The 23,351-nt window shown below is 35.6% G+C and overlaps 1 protein-coding gene across 1 annotated transcript; it reads left to right on the top strand.

The window, feature by feature from the left end:
* Positions 1–1,547: 1,547 nt before the first annotated feature.
* LOC114392345 (transportin MOS14-like) lies at positions 1,548–23,182 on the top strand. The gene is made up of 27 exons (XM_028353441.1): positions 1,548–1,889; positions 2,261–2,338; positions 2,498–2,560; positions 2,785–2,832; positions 2,959–3,105; positions 3,400–3,531; positions 3,647–3,687; positions 4,262–4,353; positions 5,640–5,767; positions 8,030–8,105; positions 8,261–8,381; positions 8,464–8,563; positions 8,874–8,955; positions 9,827–9,909; positions 10,194–10,313; positions 15,962–16,013; positions 16,201–16,356; positions 17,132–17,255; positions 17,355–17,436; positions 17,517–17,605; positions 17,712–17,786; positions 17,896–17,950; positions 18,413–18,532; positions 21,709–21,801; positions 21,886–22,031; positions 22,248–22,425; positions 22,525–23,182. The coding sequence occupies exons 1-27, from the start codon at positions 1,767–1,769 to the stop codon at positions 22,801–22,803; spliced, it is 2,883 nt and encodes a 960-aa protein (XP_028209242.1). The 5' UTR covers positions 1,548–1,766; the 3' UTR covers positions 22,804–23,182.
* The last annotated feature ends 169 nt before the right edge of the window (positions 23,183–23,351 follow it).

The following is a 23,351-nucleotide window of genomic DNA, read 5'->3' as shown; positions in this document are numbered from 1 at the left end:
AATATATTTTATGAACAATAATAATTAAAAATAACAATTTTATAAAAAATTTAGTTGAATATAAAATGTTTTACAATATTTTATTTTAGTTAATAATTATAGATAAAAATTAAAATAAATACAAATAAATTTATTAATCTACAAGAATAATTGAAAAATGAATTTACAATACCAAAAAATTAAACTTTATATCAACTAAATAACTTCAATGACATAGTGGATAGTGTGGGCTTATAGAGTTAAAGTTTATCAGGATATTCTCACAATCTTTAAAGTCCCTCATTCGGATATTGAGGAGAGTCATTAGCCTAATGGTAATTACATCATATTTGGGTGCGGTCATCGCAGAAAATGTGAGGCTTACAATTACAATATTAGTATTGGTAATTTCTTAGGTTTGATGTTAAAAATGTTTTACATAACATGTATTTGTATTTTGTGGTAGGAAATTGTTGAATAGTACGAACGTTATCTCACATGAAATGTACAAAAGTTTAAATCAATCAATGTTCCATGATTTTTTTAATTTTTTTTTTCATTAAATCTCTAACAAATAAAAATAAGACACTTATATTTCGTACTGTTTCATGCATGGACTATTTCGTACCATTTAACCGTACTTTTGTGATAGCATGTGAATGTGTGCATGTGAATTATCATGTTAACTAATTGATTTTGAATGTCGCATTGAGTGTTAAATTTGTTTTATAAAAAATAATGTGTGAGACTTTGTATTTCTTGGTATCATTCAATACTATAGCTTTTGTCTAGAAACAATATTTAATTTCTTAATAAACTCTCATATCTCATGCTAACATGTTGTTTTGATGGGTCATAGTTATGGATCAAGGGGGTAATGCTAGCAAAATTACTATGTGGGCAACTATTGAGTTCCTCTTCAAAGTTATCCACAAGCTTATCCTATTCAAAGAAGGCCTATCAATTATGAGAATGCCAATATATTAAAAATGCACAAAATAAATATAATATTTTAACAATTTTTTTCTTCTGAAAGAGGGACCCAACCCAATAACAGAAAACTGAAGAGATAATAAATTTCCAATTAGCTAATAATAAAGAAAAATTAAGTTCAATTCATAAATTTTGATCCAACAATTTGCTTTAATTAACAGATGACTATCCAACAAAACAGTAAATAAAAACAAATATAATTTACTTTACAAGTATAATTTAAGGAAGCCTTTGTGACCTTCAAACATTTTTGTTATTGTATAATTTTTTTTTTTTAAAGTTCAAACAAAATGTGATGCCAATTACCAAAAAGAACCGAAAGGTAAAAAAAAAAAAAATCAACCTCATCCCACAAGGATTCACACGTTGAAGGCTTTAAAAATGGGCCCCAACACTCCAACCTGAATGATCACAGCCACGTGTCTAGATCAGACGCATTTTTAACCCTTTCGCCAAAAGCGCAAGACACAAAAGTTGACCTAGAGTCAATGAATCAAACGGCTGAGAAAGTGTCGCCGTCCACAATCGCTTATCAACGTCCATCAAACCCCTCCAAGCAAGTGCAAGGCTTCCAACCCTTTCTCACCGGGCGCCAAAAACCCCTTTCGTGGCTTTATCAACAGGACAACAAACTTCACTCTCTCAATTTCAAACGCAGTGCCCAAATCACAACACCGAAATTGAAAAAGCTGCAGATATAAATAAATCCGAAATAGCCAGATTGAGCTTCGCTTTCGTCTTCTTCTATCGGTGCTGCGATTCGATTCGTTCCGTTTCCTTTCGATTTGAGGAGCATGGACCTTCAGAACACTGTGAAGGAAGCCCTAAATGCACTGTACCATCACCCCGATGATGCGGTGCGCATGCAAGCCGATCGCTATCTCCAGGATTTCCAGCGAACTTTGGATGCGTGGCAGGTTCTTCCTTCAATCCGTTCTCTGCTCCACTCGATTCGTTTCGTTTCCGATTTCTCTCTCTCTCCTCCCGCTCGCCGATTTGATTTTCACTGAATGACTACATAATTATGTTGTTTGTCGATGCTATCTTTTTTCTCCGGTGCTTGATTTGACGATTGCCGTTGGTTCTGGAGCTGTGTACTTCGCTGAGAGAGTTATCTAGCTGTGTTTTTTTTGTGAATGTTTCTATTTCCGTGTCTTCTGGATTTCAAGGAGACTTAGGGCTTTTTGTTTTTTCTTTTGAATTGTGTGAGCTCTGTAATTCGGTGCAGAAACAAAATTTCAAACGTGCTTGCGTACTGTACATGTGTTTATTACTTTGTTTTCTGCAGGTGGCTGATAATTTACTTCATGATCCCAGTAGCAATCTAGAAACTTTGATATTTTGTTCTCAGACCTTGAGAAGCAAGGTAACTCTGCTGTTCTTCTACTCCCTGTTGATGTGTAGTTAATGCTTATGCGTGTTTAAGAATGTTGGATGTTAGTTTCTGAATGCAAAATACTTGCGCTCAGGGATGCTTCTTCTTCTTCTTCTTGGGTTTTGAGTACTTGTTTTTGGTATGATTTAGGTACAAAGGGACTTTGAGGAGCTCCCTTCCACAGCTTTTCGGCCGTTGCGTGACTCATTGAATGTGAGTGAGGGTTTATGTATTTTTAGTGTTATTCATAGGGTGTTTATTTAAGCTTGGGATGTGTAATTTTATTCCGTCTTAAAAGGATTGCATATATACTCCTGTTTTCAAACCTGCTCTGTGTAAAATTGTTTGGTTTATGGACTCCCATCCATGACCATGCAGATGTTTAAGTAGAAATAATACTTTATATGCTTTACTTTCTTAGTTGTTTTTGAATGCAGACCTTACTGAAAAAGTTCCACAAAGGTCCTCCAAAAGTCAGAACACAGGTGTCATATAGAAGTCCCTTGCAACTTCTGTCTTCTTTTTAGTTTGTCTTATCGGTTAGTTTTGTGTTTTTTATATGGAAATTTAATGTAACCAAATGTATTGTTCAAAATTTTCTGCACTTGTAGATTAGCATTGCAGTGGCTGCCTTGGCTGTGCACGTGCCTGCAGAAGACTGGGGGGATGGTGGTATAGTTAAATGGCTTAGGGATGAGATGGATTCCCATCCGGAATATATACCGGGATTCTTGGAGTTACTTACAGTTCTACCGGAGGTATATAAGCTGACATCAGTAGCGTGCGAGGAACATGCATCATCTTTTCATCTTATTAATTAGGCTAATTCTGACCTTTGAATGACTAAACGCCAAGTTGTTATAATTTGCAAAGTTGCTTCCTTGTTGGACTCGCACATTGTTGTTTATTTAGTGCTTAGCTTAACATCAGACAACTCATAAATTCTTATATAAATGGTTGAGAAAAAGTATTTTAATTAAATTAAGTTTATTAACAATTGGTATGCTTGTGCTGCATAGTATGTCTTTTATATATTTTATATTTATACACAGGAAGTATTAAATTATAAGATTGCAGCTCGCCCAGAAAGGCGACGTCAATTTGAAAAAGAGCTTACATCTCAAATGGAAATTGCTCTTAATATCTTGACAGCATGTTTGAGTATTTCTGAACTTAAGGAGCAGGTGAGCAGTGGATATTGTCTATTTACTCACTGTCCATTATGTGGTTCTTGTGAGGTATTTTCAACTTAGGTTTATTAAGTGGTCTTATGGTGATGTTTTCATGTTAAATGGTCAGGTTCTTGAGGCATTTGCTTCATGGCTTCGGCTAAAGCATGGGTATGGAATTTCTCTTTGTTTAGGCCTGTACCTAAATTTTGTTCATCACATGGTGCATTACTGATAATGTAATATGCTATTCTTCCTCAATGTTATTTTTTTAAGAACTTATAGGGGCATCAAAGACTCATTTAACCCATATAATGAATGATTGTAAGCTTTTGTTAAAATCACATAAATGCTCTGTTGTCCCCAATTTAAGATTTGAAAATCTTTCTTTTTTGTTGTGTGCGTGTGTTTTAATGAACATTAAAATTTGGCTTTCATGTGAAAGAATGTTAGGAGTGGATAATTTATCTGAGTTCTACATATATAGACTGCTTTTGTTAAGTGAAAGTGATCGAAGGTGTGGGAAGCATATCTAAAAATGCTGGGTAATGTGTTTTAGTTTAGCATTCATAAAGTTGAATGAAGAGGCTTGGGGGACTGTTTATTACAACTTGCTGAAACTTAGATGGACTATAAGATATATATGTTCCTTATAAACTTATTCAGGTCTGTTTTTCTCTCAATCTTCTAGTGGGGGAAAAAGTATTTGATTCTATTGGCCAGTGATTTTTTTTTTGTTCCCCAGGATTCCTGGATCAGTTCTTAGTTCTCATCCGCTAGTTCTCACTGCGTTGTCAAGCTTGAATTCTGAGTTACTTTCAGAGGCATCTGTAAATGGTATGACAAGTTGACAACTGGGAAAACATTAATGTTGCATTCTGTTTATTTTATTTTTAGCTATTTACTCGCTTACTTAAGTCCATATAAGTAATATTCACGTTGCTAAGCCAGAAAATCTTCATTAAGGAAAGCTTGCAATAATATTTCAAGGTTAAAGTTTTGTCTTGAGATGAAAAAAACACGAGAAATGCTAAGAACACATTCTAACACACTTTTTTGAACACACTCTAATTTGTTATTGGAAATCATAATTTTGTGGGTCTTGCATCTCTTATTTAATGGGTTTCTCTCATGATTTTGTAGTTTTCAATAATTTCGAATAAATAAAAATAGTGGGTTACAAGGAGTTTGTTAGCACTCCTCAAACATTATTTCTGCAGTTATCTTTTTTTGACATAATTGTCTTTTTTATGCTTAGGGTTATTTCTCATCAACTTTTGACTTGTATTGTTTTATGCCTCTCTTAATCTTTCATATTTAAAGAAAAAATGGATAATTTGTTATCAAAGAGACCGCTTAAAACTTAAAAGAGTAAGCAATTTGGTGTTATAGAATAAAAGAAGTTAGTCACTTGGTGATTGGCTCATGAGAAATAATCAAGCTTCCTAAAATAAATAAACTAGGCATTTTCTCTAGTCCATATAAGTGTTGATTTATTTATATATAATACATTTATTTTGCTGATAAAAAAAAAACATAAGTGTTGATTGATGCCTTAAATCTTAAAACCCATTAGTTTTAGATGTTGGATTGGGTTCCCACCATGATTTGGTCTAGAAATTATATAAGATTTAGGTTAATTAACACTTCATATCCTACACTCTACAGTCTTACAATTTTAACCAGGAACTGTTACCGTTGACCTGCTTATTGTTGCAGTCTTGCTGTAATGAGATATGCTTCTAAAAAATGTTGAATAAATAAAAAATATGATGTTGTTACCCCTTGGAAATTGGAATATTATTAGACAAGGAAAAGAACTGCTTGTGTGCAAAATGAATCTGTACAATGTGTATTGTAAACTTGTTTGTGTGATAAAATTTTGTGTTGGCATGACATCCAAATAAAGTTCCATGTGTCCGACTTCCTTCCTTTAGCAGCAGTAGTTGTGCTTGCTGTCTTTGCTTGATTGCTTAGAAATTGGATATTTTTAATGATCGATGTTGCTTTCACTTTCAGCATCTGTTATTATTACCACCATTTGATTATTGCTGTTGGTGTTCCTGTTGGCAACATAATCTTCTTATTGTTTTTTTGTGTGTATGTGTGTGCTCTCTTTGCAGTGATTTCCGAGTTAATACACTACACAACAGCAGGAAACATTGATGGTGTTTCTGCAAATATGCCCTTAATTCAAGTCATTGTACCTCAAGTTATGAATCTTAAAGTCCAGCTTGGTGATTCTACGAAGGTAAAGACTTTTTAGTACTCAATCTGCATGCTCTGGGGCTTGAGAGATTGCGTACTTGATTATTCTGAAGAATCCGGAACAATTTTTGTTTTTGATATTGCTGATTATGTTCTCTCTGCTGGCATTTACTTGATGGTTATAGTCTACAGTAATGTAAAATTTAATCTGCTCTTTTTTTTGTTTGCGATGTATCAAATGGTTGATTGGGAGTAGCACCTATGGTTTTAGGGGCATGCTGTGAATACCAAATATTTAGTGAATCATCCAGCCTTTGATCATTTCTCTATTGTATTTAGTGGGCAGCTAATAGCTAGCTACTTAAATGTTATGTTCACTTCTGGTTGACAATTTCACTAAGAATTTAAGGTAGGAATATAATGTGTTCACTCTATATCATAGCACTCAATCTTGAAACCAGTGCTGAACAGCTGACCCTAAGAAACCTATAGCAGCCACAATACCAAAGAAAGTACATAGAATGCAAATAATTTATACTACACATGTATAAATGCTCAAAAATATAAAATACTTCAGCATTAATAATCATAAATCATATAAAAAGCCGATAATAATTAATCTAACTAACAAATTAGTTACAGGAAGCATGGAAAAAATAAAAAGTACAGTGGTGGGTGAGGCTGGTAGGGGGACTGTAAATATTACTTCATGCTGAAACCTAGGTGGGCTTTGCTGGAAAATTGGTTGGCTGCTGCCTACTGGGATTCTACTAGGAAATGCATCATGTGAGAAGTCTTCCAATAGGTGGGACATTTGAAAATCAAAACTGAATTACTTGGTTGGAAAACCACTGGGTTGCACTTGCAGATATCCTTTTGTAAGATACTGGTTTAAGAAAGAAAGAAAACTGAAAAGAGAACACAGAGAAAGAGTCTTCTATTTGGATACCCAATCTCCCAGGACGAAGCTTCATTCAGAAGATGGAAAAGATACAATCAGGGAATTCGAGAGACATCTGAACTACTCCCCAAAACTCCTCCCCCCTCCTCCCCATTGCTATTTACTTCCCTCTTACTATCATAACTAACTTTATGTTTCATCTCATTATCATAACTAACAATCCTATCATTAACAGGATGGGCTCTTCTAATATGGACCTCTTATTCCTTCTATAGACCTTGTTAACTGGGGGCCTAACACCTTCGTTCTTCCAGCAGCCTAGGCCATTTGTTTTTCCAGTAACCCAGTGATTCTTTGTCCCAGCCCCCTTGTTTGCCAGACGTTGTGTTCACAGTGAAATAAAGTTAATGAGGACAGGCTCGTGAGTATGATAAAAGTGTGTATGTCTGTTGGTGTCATGCTGAAGTTTGAAGGAACGGAGCAGTAGCCAAACAATCTAGGGCATTGCTCTTTGAAACATAAGGGATTTTCAATCCTACTTTCATATCTCATAGGAGAAAAGGAATGGAATTTCAAAAATTGCCTTTTTAAAAGACCAGTGTGGTAGTCAAACATAAGCAGGGAAAAACAGGAATTTTTGTCCCATCAATCATAGTATCTTGACGGCTTTGATTTGACTGTAAAGACAGCTGTTATTTCTGCTTCCCAAAAGCATGACTTGGTGAACATACCATCGCAGCCAGGCTGTGAGAGGTGAGGTGACAGTGATACAAGAGCAAGGTTAACTACCATAAACTGTATAATTTTTATTATGTATGATGATATTACAAAGCAAACTCACATTCTGATATTACTAAAGTTCACAAGTTCCTGTTGTAATATTTTGGAAGTTTACCCTAAAATTCTTTTTTTTTTTTTTAATTTAGGCTGTAAGGGTTTCAAAATCAATGGTCAATTGAGTTTTTTTTTTCTTGTTTTTTTACATGCATTTTTTTCTCCGTTTTTCTGGCTAATGGATAAATAGGTATATAAATTACTTTGCTAAATTATTGTTTGTTTCTTTGCATGTGTACCTGTTACTGCTGTTGTGTGCGATACTTGGTCTATATAATTTGTTGAGGTGTTTCAGTCACCAAAAAATTGAATAATCTGCGAGATTTTCTGAAAAAAATATATCATATCTGTATTAAGTTAATGATTTTTAATTAAAAATTCTTTTTAAGGATTTCAGTTTGTAAACTGTATGACTGTGTGAATGCCCATGGATATAGAAAACGATTAGTTTATCTTCCAATCATAGCAATGTTTTGTTCATTATAATATGATATTGGCATTCTTAGTTTGCAGACAGTTGCCTGCTATACTTACAAGTCTTCTTTTTACGATCCTCTTATCTGCCTTTAGGACGAGGAAGATGTGAAGGCAATTGCTAGGTTATTTGCAGACATGGGTGATTCATATGTGGAACTGATTGCAACTGGTACTTGTACTTAGATATACACTTTGTTGGTTTCTATTTGAGAAGAATTGATGCTTTCTCATGTGTGAAAAACTTTGTTGCCATGGCTAGTTTCTCATGGTTCTTGGTTGTGTTGAACTTATTGGGTCTGCGTGCGTCATGACTCAATTTTCCAGGTTCAGATGAATCAATGTTAATAGTGCATGCATTGTTGGAAGTTGCTTCACATCCTGAATATGATATTGCTTCTATGACTTTTAACTTTTGGCATAGTCTCCAGTTAAACTTGACTAAAAGGTGAATTTTCTTCACTTTAGAAAGTACTGTTTTTACTTTGCATTGCTTTAACCAGAAATATGATTATTACATAATCTGACAGGGAGTCCTATATTTCATATGGCAACGAAGCATGCATTGAAGCTGAGAGAAATAGAAGGCTGCAGGTTTTTCGACCTGCATATGAGTCACTTGTATCGCTGGTGAGTCTTCCTGGTTGGAAACTTGAAGTTGGAACTAACGTTTCCTCTGAAACTGTCAAACACCCTTGCAGTGCATGGTTTCCAGCTCTCATGTGTGCTACCTTAAAATCAGTTTTGTAATTATCTCTGTCCCATAAAAATGTGCATGGCTTTCTACTTATTTACACGATTGTTCTCAACATTCTTGTTGCATTATGAAATATGATTTATTGCCTGTGTTACTCATTCATAACACTTCTTATTTTTAGTCACGACTGGATTCTGTACCTGTCATTATTTTTATGCTATTTTTTTCATGGATGTTTTGTAGGTTATCTTTCGGGTACAGTATCCTGAAGATTATCAAGACCTTTCATACGAGGATCTTAAGGAATTTAAGCAGACTAAATATGGTAATGGGTTTGTGGTGTGGTGATTCATTTCCTTGTTTTCCATGTATTGTTGTGCATTAGATTGATTCTATTCAGGGGTACATTAGATTGATAATTGATTTCGCATTTGATCTGTTTTGGAGAGAAGCTAGTATGTTTGACAGTTGAGATGAAAACTCAAAAAAGCGGTTCATGGTTAAAAATGCTGTTGGGTCTCCATCTCTCAGCTTGATCATTTGATTCAATTTTTTATATTATATTCTCTCTCAAATGTCAAATTTCCATTTTCACTCATTTACCCTGACTGTTGCATTTATTGCAAAGCAGCAACCTCATTTATCTTTTTTACCTGTGACCTCACTTCTCATATGCTGATCCCAAAATCTCTTCTCTTCTACTTCTCTTGCATTTTTTCTTTTCTCCCTTGCATATTCTTCTGCATAAACCATTAACCCTAAACTATATTTCAAAAAGGTTTAAATGTTAAAAATCATTACTATGATTAATATAACAAATAATGCCATATTCTTTTTTTGTAATTTATTATGTTGAAGTAATTTTTTTTATGCAATATAAACAAATAGTAAAATGGATTTCAATTTGGTCCTTCAATGTTATATATGGGTGTAAAATAGATAGTTTGGATACATTTTGATTAGTATTGAAATGGATAAGTCATAGACATTAGTGCATTCTGATTCATTTTAGAAAAAAAGTAACCCAGCTCATCCATTATTATTTTTGTGTGGATGGATATCCAATCCGTATAAGGATTGTTTTTACTTATCAACAAAACTATATATAATACTACTCAAACCATATATCGACTGTTTTTATTTCAACCAGAATTAGATGATATTTCTAATAGGCTAACTGCAAATTGTTGTTTCAGCTGTTGCGGATGTATTAACAGATGCATCATCAGTACTTGGCGGTGATGCCACACTTAAAATTCTATACATGAAACTGCTTGAGGTGCGGATTACATCTTGAAGTCATTTAAATTAAATATGCTTCGCCTATTATTAATATAAGGTTATTTTAATGGTGGGATATTGCTTATCTGTTTATTCAAATTGTAGTGCATAAGTTTCATTCTGAACTTGTGGGTCTCTAGAGTTTATTCTTCTGCATTAACCGTAATATCAGAAAGTAGATTGTAGGTGTTGGCTATGTTTTTGCTGCTTATATGTGCTTTTTCTTAAATAATGTGAATGTTATTTCCTAAACCTCTCACTGTTTCTGACTTCCCTGTTTAGGCTGTATCTGGCCATGGTAATAATGAACACAAGGAATGGTGTCCAGCGGAGGCTGCTTTATTTTGTATTCGGGCTATATCAAATTATGTGTCGGTTGTTGAAGCAGAAGTAATGCCTCAGGTATGGTTACACCTTTAAATTTGTAAGAATAATAATTATATAGTTCTTCTCTACAGTGTAGCCAAATGAGTAGAATCTCCTGCTGACTTTGAAATATTACAATTTGTTTTTTGCTTTTAATACAACATTATAAAATCCTTCCTTTATACACTTTTGTCTACACAGATGATTTTTCTATCTGTATTTAAGCCCTTTTCTATTTTATGCTTTATTTATATTAAAGAAACTCCAAAAGTAAATGAATTTTTTTATAGAAAAAGAAAAATGTTTTTTGATTGTTTATTTTCTCTCATTAAATTTTATCTATATCAAAATACTAAACAAAAAATATGAGAAAACATTCCTGTCATTTCAACCTCACCTTGAAGGAGATCGTAGAAGTGACAAAGTAATTGTTTTACAGTAAAATAATACTCTAGCAACAAATATTTTTTTTAAGATGTGATGAGAACCAAGATCCAAGTGGGTTGGGAAGGAATCGTTGATGGATTGGAAGCAATTAATATTACGAGCATATGTGCGTTAGGATGGGATTTGTTGGTTAGGCCTAGTCAGTTGAGAGTGGCCCTTATAGAATGTTAGAATAGGTAATTAGTTAGGATTATGATTAGCATAAATAAGAGTTAGTGCTTTAGGTTTAACAGGCATATCAAACACATAATTTCAACCATCTGCATCTCCCACCTTCAAGCAGCACAACTGGTTACGCTGTTTGGAGCAGGAATGCAAAATTGTGAGCAAATTTCTAAACTGCTGCAACCCAGCCAAGTTTGATATGATCCTCGATAGGAGTCATAATGTTTTTAAGGATCGTCCTTGAGTGGATTCATGTTTAATGGAATTAAGGAGAAGAGAAAGATAAGAATTTGAAACAACTTCATTAATCCTTATAACAATGACACATTCAATCAAAGAAAGCTTGAAGCTTTATGGTAATGACGCGCATATAAACAAAGGAATAGAGGAAAGTTGTGCAAGAATGAAAACTCTAAAATATTAAGCACATGAAACTAAAAATAAACAATTAAAAACAAAAATGAAAAGATGAAAAATAATAGAAATTTAGGGGAAGACGCCATACTCTATAGAGAGTGATAAGTTCAGCAAAGATTCGCCACAAAGGTATGAAAACCTTTGATAAGAACCAAGAAAGGTTCAATCTAAGAACCAACAAGAGGCACAACTCTTAAATTCACAAAAGGAGTGAAATTCTAATCTTATCAATTCTGCCCCAAAAGCAAGAGAGTACAAGGCTATTTATAGAAAACAACTAGTGCCTCCCTCCTAATGAGGCTGATGGCTAAACCTAATTTTAATGTTGGAAATTGGGGTTTTTTTTAGTATCAGAACAACCCATTTAGAACAATTCAAAATACTTAAATAAAATCTAAAAATAAATAAGATTGCAAGCACATAGTTGACACATTGTTATTCCACTTAGATCAAATGCATCTTGGGCTCTTCTTTCTCACTTTAGGCTTGAGCTTGGTGGTGTTGATCTCCTTTTCAAGCAACATCTCCTTTTCTTTCTTAGCTCTTTCCCTTATTGTTGGGCTTCCTAGCCCAATTAGATTCTTCCTCTCCCAAGCTCTTCGTTTTTCCCTTGAAGGCTTTCCTTGATCTCCATTATTCCCTCTTTCTTTGAGAAAATTCATCCTCGGATTTAATCCTCCAATACCCACATTAAAGGAAATTTGGTTAGTCTCTTTAGATTTTTCATGAAGCTCATACTTACCTTGCATGTCATCCTTATAGGATTTATATCCGGGCTCAAGCCCTATCCTCTCCCAAGTTGGCCTTCTAGGTAAAGGGGCTTTAGGAATGAGGCTCAATGAATCTTTATTGCACTTCTTCCTTGGGTTAGCACTCCCAATTTTCTGCAAAATAGAGTTGTTATGATTCAGTTAGGACAGTTGTGTTTTGTTATTTCTGTTAGTTTGTTAGAAGCTGTTATTTCTGTTAGAGCAGTAACTAACTTTGGTTTCTTCTTTTCTCTCTCAAACTCTGATTTCTCTACCCAAATAATAGGAATCCCCATCCTTATGCGAGATCTCATGTTGGGAATCCTTCTCCTTCCATCCTCAAACTGTGTCAATCTCCACCCTAATCTTCTCTAACTCCCTTGTGAAGAAGTGTATTAAATTAGCTGTCCTAGGGGACGGGGGTGTACTTCCTCAACTCATTTTTTTTTCCAGAACTGGTAAGACCAATTTTCTTGAGTATGGCCCATCCTCTTGCAATATGTGCATTGAGGACGTCCACTCCTTCCATTGCGGCCTCCTCTACTGTTACGGCCTCCCCCTCTCCCACGAGGTGCCACCATGGCTGATGTTTCCACAACTTCAGTGAGATTTTCATCCTTCAACGCATGAGCTACACAGAGAAGCCTAGTAATGAGAGAATCCATTGATGGGACTTGATCTTTAGCCAGGACCTGATCACGTACATGATCAAAATCTGAGTGTAGACTCCTCAAGATAAGGACCATGTAGAACTTGTCCAGTTTCCTATTCACCTCTTCCAACGAATCAGGCACAAGAAACCTTCTCAGCTCTTCTACTGTTGCCCGAGCTTTACCCATATGTGCAATCATGTCATGGTTAGATTGCTTGAGAGCTGTAACTTTCACAGTCGCATCAAATAGGCTTTGAATATCGTTGGCGAAGATCTCTTGGGCCTTCTTCTAGAAAAGGTGACATGTTTTGAAAGATCTGAGAATCTCCAAAACATCTGGCTCGACTGATTGCCATAGAACAACACATAGTTGATAATCTAGCTTCTCCCGTTCAGGTTTCTTGTCGTTTGGAACAGCATTGACGCTTTTCTCTAGGTGGTCATGCTACCCTTGACCAAGAAACCACAACTCAACTGAAGCAGACCACGACAAATAATTTTTCCAGTTGAGCTTGGCAGTTGTAATGGTTGGGGTTTCAGAAAATGAAAAAACAGGACTGAAAGAAGTCATTTTTGACCCAAAAGCAAAAATGCGCCGTTTGAGACAATTCCGGCGGGATTCCGACAGTCGGAGTGCGGCAGCGGCAGACGACGGCCAGAGGCGGCGAATGGTGATTAGAGGTGGCGGACGGTGACAGCGGCGACGATGGTGGCCGGAACCCGCTCTGATGCCAACTTGAATTTAAATATGTGAGGAAATTTCACTCACAGGGCATGTTTCAGCTTACAATTTATAGAGTACAAAGCATAAGAGAGAGAAAGGGGGAAAGGATAGCCCAGCCTAGTCTATGTGACAGCTTAGCCTAGCCTATGTCTGCTGACTTCTAAAACAAGGAAAAAATATTTAGTAATGATACATACAAATCTAATTTAGAAACCCAAAAGATATTCAACAACTTCTTTAAGTGCTAGGGGCAGTCTTTTTTCTTTTACCCCTATTTGTTTTGCCCTTGTAACAAATTATTAATATGGCCAACAAATAGGAGTTATTAGATTTCATATTGAGATGCTATAATGACAATAAATGCATGATTGCCAAAATAATTGCACAGATTCAGAAGAAAAAAAACAGCATGAAATGATAATTAATGGCAATAAATGACACCATTATGATTAGTTGATGACATGATCAAGACAATTCAGAATGGTGAAATAAGGAAAAACAGAAGAACACTATCAACTCTAGGATCCGGGCTCTAGATACCACATGATATGATCCTCGATAGGAGTCATAATGTTTTTACGGAACATCCTTCTAGGGAAAAATCAAGAGCTTGGGAGAAGAAGAATCTAATTGGCTTAGGAGGCCCAACAATAAGTGAAAGAGCTACGAAAGAAAGGGAGATGTTGCTTGAAAAGGAGATCAAGACCTGCAAGCTCAAGCCTAAAGTGAGAAAGAAGAGCCCAAGATGCATTTGATCTAAGTGGAATAACTATGTGCTTGCAATCTGATTTATTTTTAGATTTTATTTAAGTATTTTGAGTTGTTCTAATTGTAATAAATGGGTTGTTCTGATACTAATAAAAAGCTCAATTTCCAACATTAAAATTAGGTTTAGCCATCAGCCTTATTAAGAGGGAGGCACTAGTTGTTTCATATAAATAGCCTTGTACTCTCTTGCTTTTGGGGTAGAATTGAATAAGATTAGAATTTCACTCCTTTTGTGAGTTTAAGAGTTGTGTCTCTTGTGGGTTCTTAGATTGAACCTATCTTGGTTCTTATCAAAGGTTTCCATACCTTTGTGACAAACCTTCTTTGGACTTATCACTCTCTATAGGGTGTGGCATCTTCCCCTACACTTTTGTTCTTTTCCATCTTTTCATTTTCGTTTTTAATTGTTTATTTTTAGTTTCACGTGCTTAATATTTTGTAGTTTTCATTCTTGCACAACTTTCCTCTATTCCTTTGTTTATATGTGCGTCATTTCCATAAAGCTTCAAGCTTTCTTTGATTGAATGCCATTGTTATAAGGATTAAGGAAGTTGTTTCAAATTCTTATCTTTCTTTCCTCTTTAATTCCATTAAATGCGAATCCACTTAAGGACGATCCGTAAAAACATTATGATTCCTATCGGGGATGATACCATGTGGTGTCAGAGCAGCCCATTTACTACAATTAGAACAACTCAAAATACTTAAATAAAATGTAAAAACAAATCAGATTGCAAGCACATAGTTGGCACATTGTTATTCCACTTAGATTAAATGCATCTTGGGCTCTTCTTTCTCACTTTTGGCTTGAACTTGTAGGTGTTGATCTCCTTTTTAAGCAACATCTCCTTTTCTTTCTTAGTTCTTTCCCTTATTGTTGGGCCTCCTAGCCCAATTAGATTCTTTCTCTCCCAAGCTCTTGCTTTTTCCCAAAGGCTTTCCTTGATCTTCATCAAAGTTGCAGTTAGAATGAGAAATGACATGAATTCTGGTTTAGTGGCTTAGAGTTTTTTCCCTCAAAAACAGAGACCTTCTTTCCTTTTCAACGTCAACAAGGAGGAAGAATGAAGGGGATCAATGGAATTCTGTTGAGAAAAGGTAAGGGCTGCGGCATTTAACTTATCAAGAATTTATGTAGGCAAAAAGTAAAGGGTTATGTTTTTGTGTGTTGAGAAATTCCATCCTTTGTTTCAATGCAAGGAAAAATAGTTAAGGTTGGTGATTTTGGCCTTTTGGGAGATAATGAACCTCTAAATGAAGGAGAGGTAATTGCTATGGGAGTGGATGAAGAGAATAAGGAAGAAGCTTCTTCCCACTTTCAGCCTTGGGGACGAGGCCGATTTTTTAGAAGGAGCTACTGATGAGAGGTAGAGAATTCTTCGTGGGTTAGGAAGGATGCATTGATGGATTGAAATGACTTATCCATTGATGGGATAGGAAGGATCCATTGATGGATTGGAGGCTGTTAATATTAGGAAATTATGTGTTTGAAAATAACTATGAAGGTGGCTGCAATACTAATTTTTTTACCTCTTCAATATGTCAATATGGTTGGTACTCTTTTTTAGTGGCTACCACCAATACGGTTGTTTGTTTTGCATAATTTAGTGCCCCCTAGTTCAGGGTCTAGTACAATCTGAAATGGCATAATTAAGTGTCCCTTGTTTCAGTGGCTAGTATAGTGACACTATCCAAGTACATTCTTTTTGCAAGCTCATAAGTTGTTTTATATTTGCATTCTTTTTTTTTTGCCTTCATACAGATCATGGCTTTGCTTCCGAAACTTCCTCATCAACCCCAATTACTTCAAACAGGTAATGTTTATACTGCCTTTTTTAAAATAAATAAATAAATAATGTTATTCTCTTCGCAATCAACTTCTTTAGTTCCCGCTTGCCATCTTGTAATTTTATATCTAACGCAAATTGTAGATTTTCTACTTCAATTTATATGGTACCTGACTAATAAAATGCTTTTTATGTCTTGTTGCTGTATTTTCAGTGTGTTTAACTATTGGAGCTTATTCAAAATGGCTAGATTCTGCATCTTGTGGACTGTCTGTACTGCCCTCAGTTTTAGATATCCTAATGAATGGCATGGGTACATCTGAAGAATGTGCAGCTGCTGCTGCTTTGGCATTTAGACACATCTGTGATGGTATAGTCAACTTCTATTTGAGTACATTTTTGCACTTTCTTTTTATCCCTTGGAATGTTGATGAATAAGCTTGGTGAGTTACAACAGTATTCAGTGCAAACATGGCGAAGATGAGTGACTCCAGTTTAAATGATAACAAATAAACTTCTGATTTCTGAACTTTGTGGTTTTGATTATGAAGTGTTACATAGAGCATTTGTTTTCGTCATTTTCATACAGTGATAAAAACACTTGTGGTTTTATGAGATGAACTTCTTTAAGTAAGCTTTTATTGTTTTTCAAGAAAGTATTGCAGGAATCTAATTTTTTATATTTGCTATTACCAAATAAATTTCTGCCAATGGTAGAGGTTGTGTTTAAAAGAGTGCGGTAGAGAGTGTTGCTAGCATTCTCATTTTACTTTTATATCTGCTTTTACCAAATAAAATCAGTAATGATTGGAATTTTTCAGAAGATGAATAAAAAAGAGAATATTGGATGGGGAGAACAGAGAATATGTTGTTTTAATTTATTTCCATTATTTTTGCTATGGCCTGTTAACTCAGACAGAATATTTGATGGATCAAATTATTAAATTTTGCTTTAAATTTTATGATTTTTGTTAGATATAAAGCCGTTAGTAAGCCTTCACCCTACAGCTTAAACTTTTGGCAGATAGTCGGTTCTTGACCATGCGGTCAAGAATTCAATCATTGCTGTGTAGCCAAGTTGGAGATGGGCAGTTTTTAGTATTTGATATGTGAGTCATTTCTCTATGATTTTGTTCTGATTTCAGACTGCCGGAAAAAGCTTTGTGGATGCTTAGAAGGTCTATTCCACATCTACAACAAGACCGTTAATGGAGAAGATAGTTTCAAAGTTCCTGCTGAAGACTCTTTGCATCTGGTTGAAGCTTTGAGGTAGTTTGGTTCCTTTAAATATTTGCATCTAGGATTGTTTGCTATTGTTTATATCTTGAATTGTAGGTATTGATTTAAACATCTTTAATTTCTGTGCAGTATGGTTGTTACTGAACTTCCTCCAGATGATGCTAAGAGAGCTCTTGAGGCATTATGCATACCAGTCATAACTCCTTTACAGGTTAGTGTCCAATCTGCAGAGATATTTTTAGTTATACATTTTCTTTTGATGTTTTTGCTTTCTATAATTTGCTTCATCAGGAAGCTATCAATCAAGGTCCAGAAAGCTTGAGTAAAAGACCTTCTCGTCAGTTAACAGTTCATATTGATCGATTTGCCTACATCTTTAGGTGTGTTCCATAATTAATATTGTCATGTCTATGCACCCTACTACCTTTTTTTCCTTTTAACTCAATTTTTTCACAATCCTGAACGCATGACTGAATCTTCTTCTAGATTTGTAAATCATCCTCAAGTTGTGGCAGATGCTATTCAACGGCTATGGCCAATTTTTAAGGCTATTTTTGATATGTAAGTGGTCTCTAATTGCTTATGTAATGTCTATCATTTCTTCTTTTGTTTTCTTCTATTTTTTGAAGCTTGCTTGTCTAAGACATGTTTATGATGATATTGATGCCAGTCGTGCTTGGGACATGAGAACAATGGAATCTCTCTGCCGAGCATGTAAATATGCAGTAAGCTAAACCATTAACTCTGCTCCATCTGCACATTTACAATGTAAAGAAAATAATTAATAATGACAAGACATGAGTTGGCATTGAGTCATCCAATTTGGATTAGGCATTTATCTTAAATTTCCATATTACTGCAATTTTTGTTTGTGGTTTCAACTTTCAACCCAGGCTTATTATTTATGTCTCAACCTATCATATGGCTACGCATAATTTTCATGAGGTCGCAACACACTATGTTTATGATATGTTTTTTTCCATCATGTAATATAAGCCATTTTTCAGTTGGCTGTTTGTCAGCCATGTCTGTGATACAAATTTAAAATTTAATGTCAGTTCCCTGGTGGTTTCATCCTCTTAAAGAGTCTGTACAAGCTCAACTCTGGTTCTATGCATTATCAACGTTGAAAAGATTAGTTTGTATTATTGAATGCTATGTGGCAATATATTATCACATGTTTCTAGGTGAGAACTTCTGGAAGGTTCATGGGGCTCACAATTGGTGCCATGCTGGAAGAGATTCAGAGTCTTTATAGGCAGCACCACCAACCATGCTTTCTTTATCTCTCCAGTGAAGTTATAAAGGTATTAATATCTTGCTACGCCACTGGCCATTCCTAATGACCAATTGTTGCCAAAGTTATATATGGTTTTAGCTCAATTTATTGTGCATGTTAGTAAATATCTTTTATTATAGGAATGAGTCTGGATGTAAAGGTGGTCTTAGAACTACCTTTCAACTTTAAATGAAGATCTTTTTTACCCTAGTTGAACATGAGTTCATGGTTATTAATCCCTGACCGTGGCATGACACGGCCAAACCCAAAAATACCACAGTTAACGACATTAATAATTAATAATCCAAAGTCATAATTTAATTCTAAGCACACATACACACTATCATCCCTAATCTAAGGTTACAACAAAAGCAATGTGGTCACAGTTGAGTGGATGATGCCATGCTGTGAAGAAAAAATGAAAATGCAGCAATGAAGTAAAAGAAAGATGGAATTATGTAAGAAAAAATAAACGCAATCACATGTGTAAACAAAGACCACAGGAGTTGGGAAAAAATGCAGACCAATTAAGGAAATATAGACTGAAGTGTGCAGAAAGAGCATAACAACACAATAAAAACAGACAACTGTACAAGAACAGAACAAAGTCCTAACAGCTGTGCTATGATGCATGAACAAAGGGGTGGTCAGAAACAGTGCTGGAGATCTTCTGGGTTGGTCAAAAATGACTCTGGAGATCTGCTAGTTGGTCAGAGAAAAAAACACAAGTGCCTTGTGCTTTTTTGTCTCAACAAGGGGAAGATTTTAATTGTTGATTCAAATCTGAAACCCTATGCATTTCTGATGTAAAATGGGGGAGAAAACTGAGAATATCTATAAAACTGGTTTAGTAACACATAAAGCAACAGGGTAACTATGCTTGAGCGTGCACTTATCATGTTGTTTAGTTTATGGGTAAGGAAGGAATTCTATGCCTTGTTTGATTTGGTCAGTGATTGTGCTCTCAAGCATAGTGTGCTACCACATGGTAAGTGGTTGGATCTGTGTTCATGCTATATACACTAAAGAATTGGAGAGTTATACGGTTGTTGAACTTATGAGCTACCTGTTGTCTCTGTTTTGTATACACATTTCTCTTTAACAAAATCTCTTATCCAATACAAAATTTCAGTTTAAAAATAGGAAAAACAAGGACTGAAGATGTGTATGATTTCATACACTTACATTTACAAGCATAGTTTTGTAATAATTTTTCGAAAATGTTAAGGAGTTTTACTATAGTGGTAAGGACGGGGTTCCTTTATCACTTTCATTGCCTAGGTTCAGCTTATCTTGGTTAGGGACTGAGGTAATGACCACCAGCTTTTATTTTGTAGTGTTTAAAAGTTTGTGAGTGAAATCTTGCCTGTTTGAGCGAGATGTGTAGGAAATTTGTTTCTGAAGCACACAGAACTTTGTTCCAGGGAAGACTTTGGATTTGGCCCTTATTGTCGGTGCTAATTAAGTGGTAGGTGGTATTTAGAAGAGGAAAAAGAAATTCTGAGTTGATTTTAAGAAGGCCTTTGGTCATGTGCAGTCGAGCTTTCTAGATGATGTCATGGAGAGGAAAGTTTTTGGCTCTTATGTGTTCTCACTAGTAGCCATGTATCCCTACACTTGGCTCTTATGTATTTTAAATTTTAATATGGGTTAGTTAGTATTAGAGTATACTTACTCTGTCAATTGTTTTTACTTTGTCTATTTTGTTTTAGCTCTAACCAGAGTTAGTTTGTAACATATAGGGCTAGTTGGCGGTTAGACTTCAAATCTCTCTCTCTCTCTCTATATATAGAGTTGACTATATTCTTTGTAAGTAGCCTGTGATTCGTGGACACTGTCTTCATCACTTCATTGTGAACCTTCAGATGCTGACTAAAGCCTGCTTCTGCACCTTTTTCTGTCACGGCCTTCTGTGGTGCTGACTGGGCCTCTGACCCAGATGACAGACGGTCCACCTCTGGCGCTTGTGTCTTCTTTGGCCCAAATCTCATCTCCTGGTGGTCTAAGAAGCAATCTGTTGTTGCGTGCTCAAGTACTGAAGTTGAATATAGAAGTCTTGCTTTGGTCACTGTTGTAGTTTCCTGGCTCCAATCTCTTCTTTCTGAGCTTGCTGTCAAACATATTGTTCCTGTGATTCATTGTGACAACATGAGCAGTGTGTCTCTTGCTCATAAGCCTGTTCTGCATGCTAGAACCAAACACATGGAACTTGATCTGTTTTTTGTCAATTGGTCCTTAGCAAGTTGCTGAAAGTGGTCTATGTTCCTGCCCTTGATTAATATGCTGATATTCTCACCAAGGCTCTGTCTCCTACTCACTTTGATTTGTACAGAACCAAGCTCACAGTGTGTGATTCTTCTGCTTCTGCTCAGAATCACCCACCATGAGCTTGCGGGGGAGTATTGGAGTATACTTATTCCGTCAAGTGTTTTTACTTTGTATATTTTGTTTTCTATTATCTGTGAGCTGTCAGTTAACTCATAGTTTGTTATAGCTCTAACCAGAGTTAGTTTGTAACAAATAGGGCTAGTCTATGGCTAGACTTCAAGTCTCTCTCTCTCTCTATATATATAGAGATGACTATATTCTTTGTAACTAGCCTTTTCATTTTCTGATCAATGAGAAATTAGAGTTTCCCAAACTCTATTAGTTAGTATCCAGAGAATTGTAGATTTGTGCTGCAATCTTTGAACTTCTTTTATATTTCTATCAGTAAAGAGAGAAGAGCCCTTTGATAGATAGATATCAGGAGAAATGTTCTTTACTTATTTTATCTCTCTCTCTCCCTTTCTTTATTACATGTATGTTCTTACTTCTTTTAAGATTTCATATTCTTGACTAATTTACTCCTGCAGTTTCTTTTCCTAATAAAATTTCTTATTTTAAATTAAAAAGGAGTTTTGATAGATGTACTTCTCATTACCCCCAGTTTCTTATTCTACTTGTATGCTTTTTCTCTATGATTGAGATATCAATAAAAACGAGCTTTACCTATTTCCATCTTTCCCCTTGTATATTCTTGCTTCTTTGTGGACTTTGTTTCCTCAACTAATTTACTCCCCTAATATTTTTCCTAATAAAATTTCTTGCTGTATAAAAAATTATCATCAGCTATAGGTTCTACAAATTCCTTCCCCTTCCCCTTTGTGGTGTGATCAATGAACTAGTTCCCATTACTTTTATGGTTGGTGTCTTGCATTTCAGATATTTGGTTCTGATCCATCTTGTGCTGACTACCTGAAAAATTTGATTGAGGCGCTCTTCCAGCACACAACACGCCTTCTCACAAATATTCAGGTGTGATTTAAGTGACTTTGCTGTAGCCCTTCCTTTCAGATCTAATGATTGTGTTTGGATGTTTGATTTTATTTCTTGCTGCAGGAATTCACAGCCCGGCCTGATATAGCAGATGATTGTTTTTTGTTGGCCTCAAGGTGTATTCGCTACTGTCCTCAACTGTTTATTCCCTCGTCTGTTTTTCCTTCATTAGTTGATTGCTCTATGATTGGGATCACAGTACAGCATAGGTACAATCTCTCTCTATCTCTCTTTCACACTCAACAAAAAGAAAAAACTTGAAAGCATCATCCATTCTTTTGACAGGGTGTTACGTGCATTCTTGATCCTTTTGTTTACTATTTATTGTAGAGGCAAAAAATCTTTTAACAAATTTTCATGCTGCTCCATGGCTTCCTCTATGTAGTGTGGCTGTTTACCCTTTTTGCTATTTTCCTCCTCTGCAGGGAGGCTTCCAATTCCATATTGCATTTCTTGGCTGACATTTTTGATCTTGCGAATTCCTCTGTGGGGGAGCAATTTATACCAATAAGAGATAGTGTAATTATTCCTCGAGGTGCCAGCATCACCAGAATTTTGGTTGCTTCATTAACGGGAGCACTTCCTAAATCTCGAGTGGATGTGGTAATTTCTCAAGTCAACGTTGATTTTCTTTCATTCACATTTTTGACAGGATGAAGTCCAACTATCTCTTTAATTTGTGTGCATCTGCACCTCCCACAGGTATCTTATACACTCTTGGCATTAACTCGATCATATGGGATGCAAGCACTGGAATGGGCAAAAAAAAGTGTTTTGTTAATTCCATCAACAGCTGTTACAGATGTAGAGCGATCAAGATTCTTAAAAGCTCTTTCTGATGCAGCATCCAGAGGGGATACTAATGGACTTACTGTTCCTGTTGAAGAGCTGTCTGATGTTTGTCGACGTAACCGGGCAGTTCAGGAAATAGTTCAAGAAGCTTTGAGACCGCTTGAGTTGAATATGGTGAATGTATCATAGAGGATTGGTAAATGCCTGTGATAGAGAGGACCATTTTGTTTAGGTCCTGTCTGTTGGTTAGGCTAGTTGGTTGTGTATTATCTATCTTTTATATTCATTTTTTTTATCCATTATCATTCTCCAATTTTTTAGGAGAGTTTGCCCCTGCATGCTCTGTTGTGTTGGCCGGAAGAAATTAAATGGGGTGTTGTATCTTTTTATTCTTGAGATGTGGGATTGGTGAGTGATGTTTGTCCCGGTTTTCATTCTTGGGGGGCGGAGGTTACATGGTATACAATTGTAATTTAATGGAACAGGAAAAGTGGGGGAAAATATAGTACATTGATAAGTTGCTGCAATTTTTCAAGTTGGGAATGAATATCGATTTTAGAATCTGTGACTCAATTGTGTTCAGTTCGCCGTACTAATCTGTTAAAATGAATGAAGGCGGATGTTGAGATGTAAATATGCGGTACATTGGACTCATTTTGGATCTGATTTTTTACTTTTGTTATTGATGCCATGGAAGTGACTGTTCTACGGGCATCATGCAAATTGTTGGTGTACTT

The sequence above is a fragment of the Glycine soja genome, chromosome 17 (assembly GCF_004193775.1).
Source record: "Glycine soja cultivar W05 chromosome 17, ASM419377v2, whole genome shotgun sequence".
Taxonomy (NCBI): domain Eukaryota; kingdom Viridiplantae; phylum Streptophyta; class Magnoliopsida; order Fabales; family Fabaceae; genus Glycine; species Glycine soja.
Note: the sequence above shows the minus strand (reverse complement) of the source record. Positions and strands in the feature narration are given on the sequence as shown.